Raw genomic sequence first — 19,112 nt, 5'->3', positions numbered from 1 at the left:
TTCTGATCTTAAATATGACAGAAGCATATTATTTAAAAAAAAAAAAAAAAAACCTCGACCAAAATTAGCTGTGCAATTGGGTCAGGAACCAGAATGATAAAGGGACCTCAGCAGTGGCAGAGGACACCCACTTCCCCAAGAGCCTCAAAGGAAGAGGTGGCCCCCAGTGGCCAAAATCCAGAGCCCTTTGGAGAAGGGTCAGTCAGCGGCTTGACCTGCTCCCCACAGGGCACGGGCAGGGAAAGGGGCTGTGCCTTGCTCCTCCCGGACCACTGGGGGCGCTGTGATCAGCAGCTCCCTGTTGGGGGTAAGTGGCGGAGACAGTGGAGAGCACCTAGAGCTGTGCAGACAAGGAGATGGGTCCTCTTTCCTCCTTCAGGATTCCTTGATTCAACCTTAACTTCATGCCAGAATAACCATTTTAAAGTTGCATCTACACATGTGGCAATGGCAAGAATGTATCTCAGTTTGGAAGCTGGATCAGGTGAAATTGGGCTTTGTAGAGCAGGGATCCAAGTTGACCGTGTGTGTTTGTTCATATTCCATGAATAGTGTTTTATTGATCAGTTACGGCAGATTATTTTCAACTGGCAGTTCAGGTAGACAGAGGCTGTCTTCAATTCTTGTACAAGTTAGTGGCACGTTTTTTAGTTTTAAGAGAAAATAAAAAATTGAAAAAGAATAAAGGGAACAAATACCAAGGTGCACAATCATGAAGAATCAACAATTGTTGACACTGTTTATTTAAACTAAATCATTTCAGATGACGTTTCAGTTTGCTTTGTTGTTCATGTCTAATCACATTACTCTCTCCACCTCAGAGAAAAACCACTATAACTAATTTAATGTGTAATATTTCAGCCTAATTTTTATGGGCATAAATCATATTGATGTATGTTCTATGCATTTTTATACTTATATTTTTTAAAACTTAGATAAGTACTACAGGTTTTATATATTAGTTTTGTTTACTCTTTTATGTTTAATTTTATACAGTTGTGCCCTATCTATGTTGATTTAGTACAGACCCTTTAACACTAAATATATTTTATCATATGAATATACCATACTTTATCATCTCCTTGAGTCAAGGGTGTTTAGTTAATTTCAAGGTTTTTTTTTTGTTTTTTTTTTTTAAGGTATGTTTTTATTTACTTCAGAGGGAGGAGGGAAAGGGAAAGATGAAAACATCAATGATGAGAGAGAATCATTGATCAGTTACCTCCTGCACATCCTGCACTGGAGATTGAGTCTGCAACCTGGGCATGTGCCCTGACTGGGAATTGAACTGTGACCTTCTGATTCCTGGGTCGAAGCTCAACCACTGACCCACACCAGCCGGGCCAAGCAGTACTTGTTTGTGATTTAATTTTTAGCTGGAGGCACACACTGACTGGGTCACAGAAACTTCCTGTGGAAGGTTATGACTGAACTCTTTGGGGTTTACTAGCTCGGGAGTGGGTTTTCTTGTTGTTATTGTCTTGATTCAGATTTCCCTCCATATCGAGTCCTGTGAATTTGGGTCCTGAGAGAAGTGTGTGAGATCCCATTCTCTTTGATTCTTCATTCACTGCCTGGGACAAAAGTGGGATTCCTGCTGAGAATTTGTCCTGAAGGGTGACTTCAGTTCTGGCAACGTGATGTGCCTCTCTTCCCCACTGTGGTCAGAGCCCAGGCCCTAGAAAGTTTATCTGGTCCCAGTATGCAGTGGAGCTGCATCAGAAATTCTCATTGGCTTGACACCTGCAGTATTACAGAAATATTGAAGGAGCGAACTTCAATAAGTCTTAAGTATACATTAAAGAAGGCGAAGAATGAGGTGTTAGAAACTGCTAAGGCTGGCAGAACCACTTTCTGAGAAAAACTGAGACTATGATGGGCACCTTTGGGCTGATGATGCAATATTAAGGGATCATAGAATTCATGGGGAAGGAGAAAAAACAAGCAAACAACAGTAGGACTTGTGAAAACATTCTGCAGGACAAGAAAAACAACATTTGTATTGAGCCGTCACAAAGAAAAGCATACTAGTACTTCTGAAAATGAGCTACTGTATAATTCAGGAAAATAATTCAGAAACATAGACCCCTTATAAGAAGGCATAATTTATAGGAAAGAGGCCACAGATCAAGTAAAATTAATGCAGTGAAACCTGGATAAGTTTGGGAAAATAATTGAACCTCAGATAGAGGTAAGAATAAAATGAAAATCCTGCAAATTTCTAAGAAGGATAAAACTGTCAAAAATTTTAGAAAAATAATGGAGTAATTCTTCAGAGTATTGGAGAAAGATATGGCCCCATTTTACATATAACCAAGGAGTTTTTCACTTGCAAAATCAACAGGTAACATTTTTTAGTACGTGCTCACATAATGTATACCACTTATTTCTTTTCTGGAAAAATTATATGAGCACATCAACCAATCCAGAGAAGAAGCAAAAGGCATTGCACACATAGGGAGAAAAGCTGAGAACAATGGAATTCAACAAACCAGAAACAAATTTAACTGTTAAAAATCTAGTTATAAGATTGAATGCTAATATTTACTGTTATTAAATATAAATGTTATTAAATACAAATTTAATAATGACTTAAATTTAAAGCCCTAGACTTCATTAATAAAGATTAAAAAAAGTAGGTGGATAGAGAGGTTAAGAGGAGAATAATATACTAAAACACTTTGTCATGAAAGAGTTATGACTCAAAGATTCTTAAAATTAAGGAAATGTAGGTTAAAATAATTTTGAAATATATAAACATAGACATATATAAAATTAACAAGATGTTACATTCTCATAAAAAGATTGAGAAGATAAAAGCAAAGTTTGAGAGGTAGTACCTGCCAAAGGAACAGAAACAGAAACAGAAGGAAATGTCCACAATATAACAGAGTATTCAATTATAATAATAAATATTAATAGGTTAAATTTTTCTAGTGAAAAAGATATTGATTAGCGGACTTAAATCCAATTCTTCTGTGGGAAGGAGGGGTGTGGGGAGGATGGGGAAGGGGGAGGGGGGAAGAGGCGGGGAGGGTCCAGTTTCAGTTATGTTCCAAAGCCTTTGCTCTGCTGTGTGTGGTCTGTTTCTCCTGTGCCCTCAGGAACGCGTCTGAGCCTGGGGTGGTGATTTAAAGGACTTCATTTGATGGCTGCAGGCGCTCATGAGCACTCCATCTTCAGGACACACCATACATTTGGCCACAAAATAATTTTTAATACATTTTAAAAGGATTAAAATTATTCAAATGTGTTCTTTAACCCCAATGATAATAAATAAATCTGGGAAAGCCCTACATATTTGGAAATTAAATTACATGAAAAACTCATGGATCAAAGAAGATATTATAAGGAAAATTAGAAAATATTTTTAACTGAATTAAAATAATACAGGGTGGGGCAAAGTAGGTTTACAGTTATGAATATGCAAAAACAGTTTATTCTTGTATTATTATGTATTATTATTGAATTATTTTTCATACAAACAATTGTAAACCTACTTTTGACTGAGACTATATGGCATATCAAAATTCTTGGAATGTAGCTAAAGGATTACTTAGAGAAATATTCATAGCTTTAAACATTATATCCAAAAAGAAACTTCTCAAATCAGTAACCTAAACTTCATTAAAAAAACAAACAAACATTGAAGTCACTGAAGCCAAGGTTGGTTCTTCGAAAAGATACACAAAATTGACTTTCTGTATCATTAGTTTGACTTATGGGGGGGAGGGGGGGGAGTGACAAATTACCAACATTAGGAATGAAAGAGGAGAGGATGTTATAAGGTGATATTTTTAAAACTTTATGCCAACAAATTATGCAATTTAGGTGAAATGGACAGATTTCTAGAAAGCTGCAAATTATTGCAATTGTCTCAAGAAGAGATAGAAAATTGGAATTATCCTATAGTACATAAAGATATTTAATTAGCAATTAAAATCTTCTCACAAAGAAAAGCCTAGGGCCAGATGGCTTTACTGGTTAAATTCCATCAAATATTAAGGAAAAAAATTAGTTTTATTAAAACTCTTTCAGAAAATTGAGGGGGAAAGAACACTTCCCAATTAATTCTTTAAGGCAACGATTACTCTAATATCAGCCAAAGATGCTCCAAGACAACCAGTTGGTAGTATCTATGTTATGTATGTAGACACAAAAACTCTTAATGATATTTTAGTAAACTGAATCCAGAAACAGATAAAAATCATACACAACCATAAAGTGCAGTTTATCTCAGGAATCCAAGGTTGTTTTAATGTTTGAAAATCAATATAATATTGCTTATTAATAGATTAAAGGACAAAACCACACATTTTTCTCACTAGAGATAGAAAAAGCATTTGAAAAAAACTCAACATTATTCACGAATTTTTAAAATCTTGACAAATTAGGGCTAGAAGTGAACTCACTCAGCATTAGCTAATAAGGACATTTGTGAAAGCCCTATGGGTAATATACTTTAATGTTGAAAGATTTAATACTTTTTCTCCTAAGTACAAGGAAAAGATGTTTGCTTGTGCCACCTTCCTTCAATATTGTATTGGAGAATTTAGACTGTGCACTAAAGGGGGGAAGGGGAAAGGCAGATTGGAAAGGAAGTCGTGCAGATGTCTTCAGATGACGTGATCCTGTATTGTCAAAATCTATAAAAGAACTACTAGAACTAATTAATAATTTAAACATGTTTGCAGGCTACAAAATCAATATACAGAATTCAGTCATACTTCTATATACTGGCAATGAAATATCTAAAATTGAAATTAAGAAAGCAATTTAATTCATAGTAGCATCAAAGGGAATCAAATATTTATAAATAAAAGAAGGAAACAATTTGAAGACTTTGCATTAAAAATGATAAAATATTGCTAAGAGAAAATTTAAGAGATCTAAATGAATGTGAGCTATTCTATGCTCATGGATTGGAAAACTCAGTATTGTCAAGATGGCAGTTCTCCAAAAATTGATGCATAAATTCTGTGCAATCGCTGTCAAAATCCCAATGCACTTTTCTGCAGAAAGTGACAATAAAGAAATGTTTGTTTTCACTAGTAAATTAAAAAAAAAAAACAATTTAAAGTAGAAACAAGCTATTTTCCAACTAATATATAGGAAGGAATCCATGAAGGCTGGAGGAAACAGTGATCTAACCCTTCTGAAGGGTTGGTTCAACATTGTGTTTATCATCTGCCTCTCTACTTCTAGGACTTTATCTTTCAGGACTAAAAAAGTGTGTTAAAGGATGTTTATTCTGGTGTTATTTATTAAGAAGAAAAATTTGAAAACTGTCCAAAAAGATGGAGAAAATGTACAAATTGATACCAAAAAATGTTAAGATAAAGAAGTCTGGGAGTTGTGTGGCAGAACTGAAAGCCCTAGAGATAATGTCATCTCAGGAACCATTAAATTAAGGACCCTACCCAGCCACAGAATGAGACTGTCATGAAATAAGGAAAGCCAGGGATGAAAGATAATATTTGTGGAATTGATTCTGGAACCTCTAATTGGTCCACTTCATATCTGTGACTCTTCTGCTCTGTGCCTGGCTTGATGTCTGTCTTCTGTCTTCCTTCACCAATCCTGCCAGACCCGTTTGACTCTCCCATTTCTTGACGTTAAGAGTTTGTGCCTGCTTAGGCATCTAGGATTCTAGGTATCATTGCTCTATGGGCTGGTTAAATGATCTGATGCAAAGCCCTACTTGGTGCATGCCTCTGGGGGCCCCCTTCCCCCTCACTAACCCTGCACCTGTGTCTGGTCACGGTGAGCAGCCTCACCAGGCCTGCCTGGTCTATCCAGTGAGGCAGGATTCATACTCCTTCAAGATAATAGTGATGGCAACCGATAAGCAGGAAATTATTTCTTCTGTTGAAGAAATGTTCTTCAGTGGTTTCAATAGTAAATCGTTTTGCCAAGTGCAATTGAGTTTCTGAAATAGAGAAAGCACCATTGTTGTGAGTATAATAATAAAGACCCCACTTATAATGGAATTCTTACAGTTAGGCTCATTAACAAATCAAATCATTCCTACAGAGCAAATTTTAACAAACATTGAATAAACTCCATCGAAACGTGGTAAATTATAATCCTCTATTCCAGATTATCAGTTGATTCTAAAAGAAAATCAGCAGACTCATTATTTACTAGTTGAGAACCATAATGCTTTCAGATTTTCCACAATCTATATTAACAGTCTTTCTTTCTGTTGTTGTTTTGAACTGCTATTTTCTCTTCTTACCAAAATCTTTTGTGTAGAAGCCAGCAGAGCTTAGGGCATCTTTTCCACTTGGAAACTGCTGCAGACAGCAGACAATGGGATTTGAATTAAAAAATAAAAGCTTTGAGTTTGTTTTTGAAAGTGAATTGCTGTTTCAAAAATGAGGCCCATGAGAGAAAATGGAACAGATTTAAGCTTAAAAAAATTAGCTTCACACTGTTTCTTTCACTTTGAAGAACTTTCTTAAACCTCACTTAAAATTGCTGAAATAACCTAATTTTTACTCCAATGCTGAAATCCTCTGTTAGCTGTCAGCAATTAGTTGTGTAAAATATACATCTTTTAATTGTAAAAATTTAATACTCTGGTAGAATTATTTCTGTATATATGTATGTAGACATATTTTTAAAGGAATTGTGTTCTATATTTACGTATTCTCTGTGAAACAAATAAATGGCTGAAAAAGACAGCTATATTTTTGAAGTACTGGCAGCAATTCCAAAGTGAAACTTATCATCCTGTGAACTGACTGTATGAATGTCAGCTAACTGGTTTCTCCTGGGGCTTCCTCTAACCAACTCACTTTGGTGGTTAATTTTTCTCTTCTTGAAAATACACCCTCATTAAATGGCATTTGCTGCTAAATATCTGGCTTTCAATTTTATTCTTTTCTCTTTATAATCGTTAGTTACATTATATTAGCTTTACACTTGGAAAACCACTGGTTTGCCATGAAAACAAAATTCTAAACACTGCTGTTGACTAGTGATGACTCTTCTGGCTCTAGTATAATTGAACTGGTTAGTAGTTTCTTACATTCTTAGAGATGATATGTTTAGTTCATCATCCAGTTATTGCTATTGAATTAATGGAAAAAAAATTCTCAATTTACCAGGAGAGAAGAATGCTATCTGGATATTTCTGTGTCAGGTAGTGTACTAGTAAATGTAAGATTTTCTCTCAGTTATTTTTTTTATGGCAATGAAGAAATCTCTCTATCATTTTACATTTGGAATTTTGTCTTTACATGAGCTTAGGTAGTAGAGGTAAAATTCAGAATTATATTGAAATGTTTCAGTATTGTGATAATTGATTCCAAATGACAGCATCCAAAGAATATCTACAAGTATTTGGCTTTGAAAAACAAAATTAAACAAATAACACCTCCCAAAACACAATTTATTAAAATAAATCTTAACTTTTACCCTTAAATGCTTAATAGAGTAGTAAGTGAAACTTTTTTTTTAATAATATTCATCAATATCTAATCTCGTTTGGTGAAGAAAAATAAGCCAAAAACATCTCTGAGAACATTAGACCAGAAAAACATGTCATTCTTTCTGTATTTTGCTGATTTTAATGGTTATCAATTGTGAAAATAGTAACATTATTATTTTTTAATACGTCAATTGTTTTAATGACTTACTGGCCAAGGATTCAACATACTTGATTTATTCTTCCTTTCATTTATCAAAAATTTATGAATGCTTGCTATACAACAACTCGGCCATTGTTGTAGATTCTGGGAATTTGGAGATTAAGACATGTTTGAGGCTTGTTGATAAATCAATGTATAGAAGTGTATGATTATAATAGGTGGTATAGCTAGTGGAATGAGTAGGTCATTAAGAGATAACAGAGGAGGTATCCATGTGAGTTATGCATTTATTTGCAATTATGGCTTCTTTGAGTAACTGAATTTCTCAAATGTTTACTTGCTCTAAAATATTGGTAATTAATTTAACAAGGTCACTACCTATTAGATCAAATATACAACTCATTTTTATTTCTATATACAGGCAACCAACAAATAGAAAACAAACTTTGAAAAAGGCATCATAGTATCAGGAAGCTTCACTTACCTAAGAATAAATCTAACAAAAGAGGAGCACGGCGTCTATTTTAGAAACTAGAAAATATTAAGAGAAACCCAAAGGACCTAAATAAATTGAGAGATGTATCATGTGTGTGTGGATCTGAAGAGTCAATGTTATACAAATGTCACTCCCTACATTAATCTATAGAATCCACACAGTTCTAAACATCAAAACATTAGCAGTGCTTCTGGGGAGGGAGGGAGGAAAACTGACAAGCTGATTCTAAAATGTGTATGAAGATGTCGAGGGCTAAGCACAGCTGTGGCAGTCTGGGATAAGAACAGGACTGGAGAGCTTACACACCAGATCCCGAAACTAATAGTGAGCGTTAGTAATTAATAGTGTGGTGTGGGCATGAGGGTGGCCCCTGTTACAGAAGAAAAAAGAAAATAGACTCACATCTATGATCAGTCTGACTTCTATCAAAGGAAGTATGGCAGTGTACCAGGGAAAGGATGATCATTTAATAAACACTGTCGATTGGATGACCATGTGGAAATATAGGGATCTTGCCCCCTTATCTCCACTCATAGAATGGAGACATAGGTTAAACAATAAAACTTGCAGAACAAAATGCAGGAGCACCTTTGATAGTAATTGGAACTACTAGGCAAGGATTTTCAAAATAGAAAACAAAAGCACAAAAATAATATTGTTAAATGTATCTTCCTTAAAAACGAGACCAGTAGAAAATGAAAAGGCAACCTCAGAGTAGGAGAGGATATTTGCAATCCAGCTATTGAACAAGAAGTTCGCATCCAGAATAGTTAAAACTGCTACAAATCAATGACAAAAGGTCAGGCTTAGACATATTGGCAGTCTTATATAAATTAATGATCTCTCACAAAAGAACTCTAGCTATAATCAATTATTGTGTTCATTGATTTTCCCTGTAAAGGATATTAGTTTTCAGTCTTTAAAGCGCAGAAATAACGATCTGTCTGCTAGCCTATCTACCTACCTACCTATCCACCTACCTACCTATCTCTACTTATATCTGAAAATATTTGAAGAGCAATTTCTTATACTTTATCTAAATATGTATGAAAATGTATTTTGAATTGTGTACTTGTATACAATTGTATACTTGTATAACATGTTGTATATGTCAAGTTCCTCAGGTTATAACAACACGGGTACTGTACTAGAGAAAGAGCAATAACTTGTTATGACCATATTCGACAAAGACTGCCAAACGTTGGCCCAATATTCATTTGTATTTTTAGGGCAACATTAGACACAGCTTTAAAACTGCAGTCTAAAACTCTTTTTAGATGGAACTTGCCTTTTATTAATGTCATTCCAGTGAATCAGATGCAAACAGCATCATTAATTTGCTACTGACAGGATCATGCAGCAAAGCCCCTTAAAAGGATATTTGACTCAGCTAATATGGACCCTTGGCCCTTATCCCGTCCCCTTCCCCCTCTGCCCTTTCCTTCCCAGATGTTCAGAGCTGCAGAAGCCATTTCACAATCATTATGGGAAGGTTGGATGGCAGAGACCTTAACCCTGACATCTTTGAACTGCCAATATAGCAGCCTATTTTTGAACTTTTTGTTACATGAGGAAAACATAAAGGGCCTATGTTGCTTAAGCTGTGGACACTTGGGCTTTCTTTTACATGTAGCTAAAGCAATGCCTGAGGCCCCATATGAGGAGATTTCCGCACCCTCTTTACCTCTGTTACTGCTTTAAACACCAGCCATTCACAGAAATGCATCCAAGTCCTTGGCTGCTCCTAATTTGACCACCACATTTTACTCTGAGGATTTTGGAAGCCAGAGTTACACAATAAAAGGAGTGTGTGTGTTGTTATTTGTTTTAAACACTTGGAAGTTGAATGGAATAGGAATGATGTATGATAAAGTAGAACCTCTTGTATCTATGGCAACTGAGAACTCTGTGTTTCTATACAAATTTTAAATATTATACAAGAATTTTCTTTTGTTATTTTGTTAAATTGTGGAATAATAATGGAGTGGGCTCTTGCATTTTCGGTTAGTATAATCTAAAACAAGATATTTAATTACCTTAGAATATCAATTATTATTTATTTTGAATTTTTCTTAATGTTTAGGTATAAAAAGTTTTCATGTGCTTTCAGTTATTTGTTATTTTGATTATAGAAAATAATTCTGTTTTTTTTAATAGACAGTATTATATTTTACAAACTTTGAGTATAGAAAACTTTATTTTTATTTTAAGTATTTAATATTTGAAATATTCAAATATTTATCATTTATTTTATTATTTAATCTGTGCTGAAGAAAAATAAGAACCAAAAATCAATTTCATATGCTGGTAAAGATCTCTTAAAAGTACTAAATAAACCATGTCTTCCCATCTTGATTTATCTTCTCTTCTCTTTTCCTCTTGCTTTTGCCTGCCCCCCCCCCTTTTTTTAAAATACATTTTATTGATTTTTTACAGAGAGGAAGGAAGAGGGATAGAGAGCTAGAAACGTCGATGAGAGAGAAACATCGACTAGCTGCCTCTTGCACACCCCCTACTGGGGATGTGCCCACAACTAAGGTACATGCCCTTGACCGGAATCGAACCTGGGACCCTTCAGTCCGTAGGCCAAGGCTCTATCCACTGAGCCAAACTGGTTTCAGCTTGCCTGTCCTTTCATTCATCCTTAAGAATTGAATACATATTTATTCTGCATAACAAGGCAATTAGTTAATAATTAAAATTCAAAAGAAAGAATTATATCGTAGTTCCTTTTACTAAGGAGCACAGGATCAAACCTTTTAAACGAAGCTCAAACCTTTGAAGCACTTCCATAGTACAGAGGAAAACACAGTGTCCTAGAGAAGTACAGATGTTAAGTCCTGGAACCCAGAGAGAAGGACACATTCCTGTCAGTTGGAAGTATTAAAGAAATCTCAGAGAGGAAAAGAGACATGAGTCAACCTTGAAGATGGTCTGTTTGGAAGAGGAAAAGCATGAAGGGACTCTTCTGATACTGGAAGATCCAAGATTGCTATGGTTTGTTTGGGAAACGCCAAGTCTATTGGAGTGTAGGAGGGTAGATTGCCGAGGCCAAATTAAGAAGCCACTTGCTTGAGATTTAATGTGAAAAGCACTGAAGGAGAGCCTTGTAACCCATATCTTGAGTTAGAAGCCAATGAAAATAAAGTGGGCTTGACTGTGCTTCCTTAAACAATTTCTTAGTAAATTCATTTTTGATCACAATATTGATTATTTGTGGATCAACAATCATAGAACTTAGTCAATTACATATTAATTTTTTTTACTTTCTTGATTTAAAAATTAAAACATACCAAAATAACAGGTATATCTTTTATTACTTTTATCACCTTTAAAGGCATCATTATGATTGGTGAGTTATTTAAAATTTGTCATTTTAGTGAATGGACAAATAAAAACATGGAATATAAATTTTTCAAAAATTTGACGTTTGATTTTTTTTTTAATTTTGTAGATGGAAAAAGTGGAAGCAGATCTAACTAGATCCAAGTCTCTTCGTGAGAAACAATCAAAGGAGTTTTTATGGCAGATGGAGGATGTCAAGCAAAGATATGAGCAGCAGGTAGGTCCTTCATTTTGATGATGCCATTTATTTCTTAATACATGAATAAACTCTTTCAAATACCTCTTTATATCACAAAATCGCTCTACATGAAAATATTACTAGAACATTATATATGAAATATTTAAAATATTTGTTTCAATGAAACCCAGAAACATCTTCAGCCTTGGGTGTTAATAAAAATTCAAAATAGAATTGACAATGTACCATCAAAAGTTGGCAAAAATTTAGAAAAATTGGTCTTTTCATAAATTGCTAGTGGTGTTATAAGTTATGCAGCCTTTTGGAAGGATTTTGGTTGTGCCCTCCAAGAATTATAAAAGATGTTTACACCTTCCTTCTGGCATAGCTGCTAACAGTCAGGAGGACCTTCCTTATCTGGGCCAGGTGCTCTTTCTACATGCTGTCTGTGACCTGAGCCCTTCCCCTCCGCACAGGAGTCTGTGGAGCAGGTGCCACTATCTATCGTCCCCATATTCTAGTTGTAGAAACTGGCGCACATCCGGTTAGTAACCAGCCCAGGGTCCCGCACAATAAATAGATGATGGGATCCGAACCTGAATCTGAACCAGGCTCTTTGTCTTCACTCATGGCATCTAGGAAGCAGAGCCTGAGCCTGTGTAGATGGACTGTGAGGAGTATTTCTAGCGATTCCTTTCTAGGAATCACTCAAGTGGAGTTATTTGACCCAGGAGCAAGTACGTTTCCCCACCTGAGTATGGAAGGAGCAGTCGGAGTGTTGTGGAGGGGTGTGCACATTGTAGGGGGTGTCCTATGCCAAAGTCAACAACGTTCACATTCTGGGCCTTTGCCTGAGCAGCCCTCAGCCCCTGTGCATGTCTGACAGAGGTAGACATCGCTGATCTGATCCCGCCACCGACTTCCTACTTCCAATCCATTCCAGGTGCACTGTCTTATCTCCTGGTTTCCCACGACCTTCGCAGCTGCCGGTCAAGTGCACGTATGACCACTTTTCTGTTATCTAGCCTTTCTTTTCTCTAAAATAGGAAAATCTTAAGTGGCCAAATCTTAAATGGTTATAGCGTTTCCCACTGCAGGGATATTGAGATACCGATCCCCAAGGCTTCTCCTATGGGCGGCTGGTCCCTGGGGCAGTGGGCAGTGCCAGGGATGGGAAGCTGCATTCCTGTCCTGGAGGGTGGCATTCACAGGATTATTTGTGGGAAAGCACATAGTTTTACTATTGAGGTAACATTCTTTTGAAAACAAACATAGACTTTCCTGTTTTGTAAAATGCAAAGTTCTCATGAATTTTTCAGATAAAATAGGGTATTTCAAAGAAACTTCCAGCTTGCCCTCAGATCCCCCAGGGGGGTACCATTCGTTTTCACTGCTGCGAGGGGTGCTTTGGTGGAAAAGTTTTAGAAGCTCTCATCCGGTTTTATCCTCACATTTTATGAGGAAATTGACATCCAGATAAAATGAATGACTTGTGCCTTCTGGGCCTAAGTTTCTTTATTCAGTTTTAATTTTTGTGCCCCTTCCCTATAGAAAACATCATGCCAGGAACTATAATGAAGTGAAAAAAAGCAAAGTGGTATTTAAAAATATTTTAGTCAAAATGCAGGCATGAAGTGTGCAGATGTGTAGAGAAAAACATCAAACACATGGGATAAACACTCACACAAATATCCTGTAAAGCCCAAGCTTTCATCAAGATTTCCTGTTTCTTTCCTGTATAACCCGTTGGAACAAAAAGACAATTCTGATTGTCTTTTCACAAACCTCATTCACTTTGGAGACAAACAACAAAGCAGGCATGCTGGGATTTCCTGAACCATGAAGTTTTTTTTTTGTGTGTGTGTTTTTTTTTCTGTTTTTTTGTTTTTTGGCAATTCCATCATTCTTTAATCTTAGATTATATATATATATATATATATATATATATATATATTTTTTTTTTTTTTTCACTATAGAGCCTTTAAAAGGAAATGTAGTTCAACAGATAAACAAGTGGTGAAATTCTACAGAATGAATAAATGTTTATTGTTGATTATGAAAAACACTGAAGGGCCAACCCCTTACACATTACCATAGGTAAAATAAATTAAAATTAAAATTTACAGATAAGACACATTTTTACCAAAAATGTTGAACTCTAAGAGGGTATATTCTTAATTAATAAATTTTCTCAATTTGAGTGGCATGAGTGGACCATCACTAAACTGAGAGGAAAAAGCTTCTTGCCTTCTGGTGTGGCTCAGTGGTTGAATGTCGACCTATGATTCAGGAGGTCATGGGTGGATTCCTGGTCAGGGCACATGCCTGGGTTGTGAAGGGTGTGCAGGAGGCAGATGATCAATGATTCTCTCTCACCATTGATGTTTCTATCTCTCTCTCTCCCTCTCCCTTCCTCTCTGAAATCAATAAAAATATGTTATTAAAAAAACGAAAAACTTCTTGAAGCATTTGACTAACTGAATCCTTCCTGGGTGTTTACTTGAAATCTGGCAGATAAAAACACCGAAAATAAGCAAATTTTTAAAAACAGTTTTAAAAGCTCAGGATAAGTATTGTCACTCATCACCCATAGGTGCCGGGGAAGCGTTTTTGCAGTGTTAAATGGGAAAGGAAGAAGGGCACTTGCTTTTAGCACAGCCATCATTTCTCAGCTCTCCTCTGTGCTCACTGTAGTGCTCCCCGCCTTCAGCCCTCAGTGCATCCTGAGCTTCGGGGCTTCAGTAGGGCTGGCCTTGGCTGGTGATGGTTGACTAGAAAGGAAAAGGAAAGAAGTAGTATATGCTGGCAGGCCCTGGTACCATCTCATTGCAGTTCGCACAGCAGTATTGAACTTTTAAAGGAAGAGAGCTCGCCTGAATAAAGCGAACTGTTGACTGACAAGTTGCATGCATGGCTTTTTGTATTGCAGCAAATATATGACTCTAGAGCCACGTGGCCACCCACAAATGATAAATTCTATTTCTACTCTTGACACACTGCCGACTTTTTACTTTGTGTGTGTGTGTGTGTGTGTGTGTCTGTTTCTATGAAGAAGTTGTTCTGAGCATCAGACTATACTGTGGTATTTTCTATGCTAAGTTGTACTTTTCCTCTGACCCAAGGTCTCAAAGCAGATTGTCCCTAAGTTTATCTTTAATAGAGTCCTTATCTCTCATGAAATATAATGTCCAATAGCACATTTTACATCAGATAATTGCAATAAAAAAAGATGCCAACATATAACGCCACAAAATAGGTAGTGAAATGCTGCTAACTTTGCAGTGGACTCTGTCCCATTGGAGCTAAATTTCTGGAAAATTTGGTAACTTATTTTGACATTTTGAAAGTGCTGTTTTGCAAATACATATGAGAAACTGCTCAGAGACATGACCTGATGATCTAAGTTATATTCTTACCTGGAAAAACAGGGCGGGCAGGACACATTTGTCTATGAGTTTGGATCTTAATGAACTATGTAAAAGTAGTACTAAATTTCACAAGAAGCAAAATTTGTTCACAGGAAGCCCTTGAATGGGATGATGTGGAAGTATTACCCAGCAAACCCTATAGAAAAGCTCTTATCTTTCAGTGGCCAACACTTTAGCAAAGTGCCCTTGAACGGTTATTAGCCTGATGTATGTATTCACAATATTGAGCAGACCTTCATCTCTTCTTTAAGTATGAAACATGTTTACAATAGTTTGTGATTTCACTAGGAAGTGATCTTCTCTACTGTTACAGTCATATTGATCCAAAGTGGAGATGCCGGAACTGCCTTGTCATAGTATTGAGGAAGAGCTCAAAATTCTCATGAAAATGAGAATATTAGAATTATTTTGTTACTTTGGACTAGGAGGGCCTAGACAATCCCTCCTTCACGAAGGTGCTGAGGAATGTACTCATCGTGGGGACACCAGTATCATTGAATATCTGTGTGCCGGATTCCTCTGTGTACGAGGACCACGTCCCTTGGTGAAGATATTCCCCCAAAGGGAGCTGTTGCCATTTGACATGGTAACCTCATACAATAAAGAAAGCAAAACTTAGACCAAAAAAAATCTCATAGAGCATCATTTCAGAAATTTCTGTAAGGGATAGATAAACAAAAGGATAATTGTTTAAAAACAGGAGCATGCTGTATTAGCCACTTATTAAAATATTTCTATGTGAAAGTTTAAGAAACAAGGGGAGTTGAAGGAATTTTTGAAATGTAAAAAATGTTTCTTTATCATATGAGAAATTATTTCATAGAACATTAAGAAATAAAGATTAAAAATACATTGAGATTAGTCATTTTCATATTTTATGGTTCAATTTTAAAAGCATTAATTCACTGTATACTATCTATAATAATAAAAGCATAATAGGCTAATTAGACCGAACATCCTTCCGTCCTTCTGTACGAAGCCGGAGCTGCAAAGGAAGCCCAGATCCTGGATGCCAGAGGGAAGCTGGTGCCAGCAGCCGGGGGAAGGAAGACCTACTGTTGCACAAATTTAATACAAAGGGCTCTAGTAAAAAATGAAATTATCATGCTTACACTTCCTTCCACCCACTTCTACCACTCTATTTTGTCAGTCATAGCATTATTTATATATCTCGGAAATTTGTAGCATTTATATTTTGTCCTAAAACCATAATCTCACAGTTACATAGAGGCAGTTTTTAAATTTAAATCAATTCTATATCCACCACCAAGACTTTTAGCACAGCTGCTTTCATATCTGAGTCCTTTATTTTGCCTCACCTGTTAACTAATAAGATATTATCATTAAGTAGAGTTTTTTTTTCAAAAGGGCATATAATTGTTGTATTCACTGCATTTTTATGTATGCTTGAGAATCATTATATTTTTGAAGGATAGCTTGGCTGGGAATAAAATTCTCTGGTCATCTTTCTTTCCATAAAGCTTTGTACACATTTCTCCATTGTCTTGTGGCAACTAATTATTCTTAATACAGATACTTTACTTACCTCCTGGTTGCCTGCATTTCCTCGTGTGTGTGTGTGTGTGTGTGTGTGTGTGTGTGTGTGTGTGTGTATTTTATTTTTTTATTTTTTATTTTTAGTAGTAGTTTGGGTTTTATAGACTGAGTTTTACATGCTTGAGTTAGTTATAGTATTCTCTATCCATTCTTTTTCCTGGTATACCAGTACATTGTACTTCTTTGGTACACACATTCATTTCTTCATTTATTTTAGAGGAATTTTCTGATATCAGATCTATCTATACATGGATTTCCTTTTTTAAAATTTTCTCTCTATATCTTCTCTCTGTCTCCTTCATGGGCCTTTACTATGATTAGCTCAAGTCTTTGTTCTTTGTCAGTGATTAGATTTTCAGCCATGTTTATTCAGCTCTAGAGGCCTGGTACATGAAATTCATGAACAGTTTGGTCCCTAGACCTGGCTGGTGATCAGGGCCCATTGAAATCTTCTGGCTACCGGCCGGGGCCTTCCTTCCAAGGCTGCTGGCTGTCGGTTGGGTCCTTCCTTTGTTCTGTGCTGCCCCTGGTGGTCAGTGTACATCATAGTGAGCGATCATACTGCTGGTCTCCCAGTTGAACTTCCAAGGGGACACTTTGCATATTAGCCTTTTATATATGTAGATATTGTTGTTTTTACTTTATAATTAATTTTGTGATGGAGTTATTTTAGTCCTTAGTTTGTTGTTTTATCTTTTTATCTTAGAGTTCTCTTTCATTGTACTCATGTTCTTAGTAAGTTATCCTATTACTCTAATTGTTTCTGATGTTTAAAGTATGTTTTTCTCCCTTCCTCCTTCTTTCTTTCCTCTTCTTTTTAGCTCAGTTCATTCCCCTCCCCCCCCCCCCAATATAATAAATTTATAGTTGTTTAGACACTTTTTTCCTTTATCTTGCTTGGGTTTAATATGGATAGCTCTATCCAAATCTACTCCTTGTTCTGGTATAATGTGCATGAATTCTCTTTGATTCCTTTTCTGTCTTTATTTTCAGTCACAGTTTGAGGCCATAGGTATTTTGTTGCATTTACTTTTCTATAATTTGAGATTTTGATAAGGATAGAGGAGAAGAACTTAGTTGGAGCTTTGAGCAACTTTTGTTAGAGAAAATTGTATCTGTTCTTTTAACATTTTATTAATGTCCTACACCAGGTTTTGTGCTCTGTATTAGGTATATTTTTCTTTTCTTATGGGAGCTTTGAAACCGGGGATTCTATTGGGAAAAAAAAGCCCCAGTTTTTCACTTCCCCAGTTTTATTAATTTCTTTCCATCAACCACTTCTATCCCATGCAATTACCCTCCTGTTCTCCACCAGGGCACATACATGGGTATTATTTTGCAACAGGGAAAGGAAATGATTGATGTTTAGTATATTTCTCTCCAAAACGGGGGTATTAAAGAATATTCACCAGAATTATTTCAGATTAGCAGCTCTACCTCTGGGGGATGGAAACAAAATGGCAGATCTCACCAAACCATGTCAGAACCTTCTCTTTCCTTTTTTAACCAATACGTTCTGAAATTTATGGCCAAGGTAATATTCGTGTTATTCCTCTTTCCTAGTTTGACTGCTGTCAGTGAGTGTTCTCTTGTGTGTTATTTTTTAAACACTTTTTTTCTTTTTACAATTTTTAGCTTCCTCTCTATCTGTACCCAGGAATTCCAATGCCAGGCATGTTCAGTATGAGGCATAGGTTACCTTGGACTACAGTTATTCCCTTACTGCTAATACCTGTCCAGCAGCAGCTGAGTGACAGCTGTCAGTGTTATAGGGAAGATTCCTGATTAAGGTTATTGTTGTAGGCCTGCCGGTGTTGTTCAGGAGTTGAGCGTCGACTTAGGAACCAGGAGATCATGGTTTGATTCTCGGTGAGGGTATATGACTGGGTTGCAGGCTTGATCTCCTGTGTGAGGCGTGCAGGAGACAGCCAATCAGTGATTCTTTGTCATCATTGATGTTTCTGTCTCTTTTTTCTTCTCCCTTCCTCTTTGAAATCAATTTTAAAAAAATGTTTAAAGCCTTTATACCAAGGCTTGTAGAATATAGATTTTTATCATTTAGTTACATTTGAGGTAATTTTAGGTAGTATTTTGCACCATAATCTCTCCTTTTTAAAGTGTTAGGTGCATTCTGGAACTTCTGTAATTTGTTTCTGGTTTTAGAATTTCTGACATTGAGGTGTATCATTGGGATGTGTTGGTTTATGTGTTGTGTACTGAGAATTGATGACTTATTTTATCCCCTTTGTCTTTTTCTTTATATGATTATTAAAAGGCATTCAGGCGGTATTTGCTAATGCTAATTTATGGTAAAACAGCTACCAGGACTTGAAATATATATTCCAAGCCCCCCAGAAACTTGGATATCTAGCAGTTCTCACTTGGTCTTTCTCAGACCTGGAATGTGCTCCTGCCGTTGGCTCTTCTGTGAAGCCTTCGTTGGAGTGGGAACATCATCATCATCAGACTGCAGAATGATTTAGTCTGAGATAGAGAGCTGTGCATACAGGGAT

General features: G+C 36.2%; 1 protein-coding gene across 3 annotated transcripts in view; it reads left to right on the top strand.

Annotated features, from left to right (window-relative positions):
- CEP112 (centrosomal protein 112) overlaps positions 1 to 19,112 on the top strand; it is a 261,521-nt gene that overhangs the window by 89,342 nt on the left and 153,067 nt on the right. For 2 of the 3 annotated variants that reach the window (XM_084864074.1, XM_084864075.1), the window contains exons 19-20: positions 11,546 to 11,653; positions 12,558 to 12,614. In XM_084864074.1, the coding sequence (XP_084720200.1) occupies positions 11,546 to 11,653; positions 12,558 to 12,614 (165 nt within the window). The remainder of the gene's footprint in view (positions 1 to 11,545; positions 11,654 to 12,557; positions 12,615 to 19,112) is intronic. The other variant, XM_084864076.1, reaches the window with a different exon arrangement.

Source organism: Pipistrellus hanaki, assembly GCF_964339955.1.
Source record: "Pipistrellus hanaki genome assembly, chromosome: 16".
NCBI lineage: Eukaryota > Metazoa > Chordata > Mammalia > Chiroptera > Vespertilionidae > Pipistrellus > Pipistrellus hanaki.
This window is presented reverse-complemented; position numbering and strand designations above follow the sequence as displayed.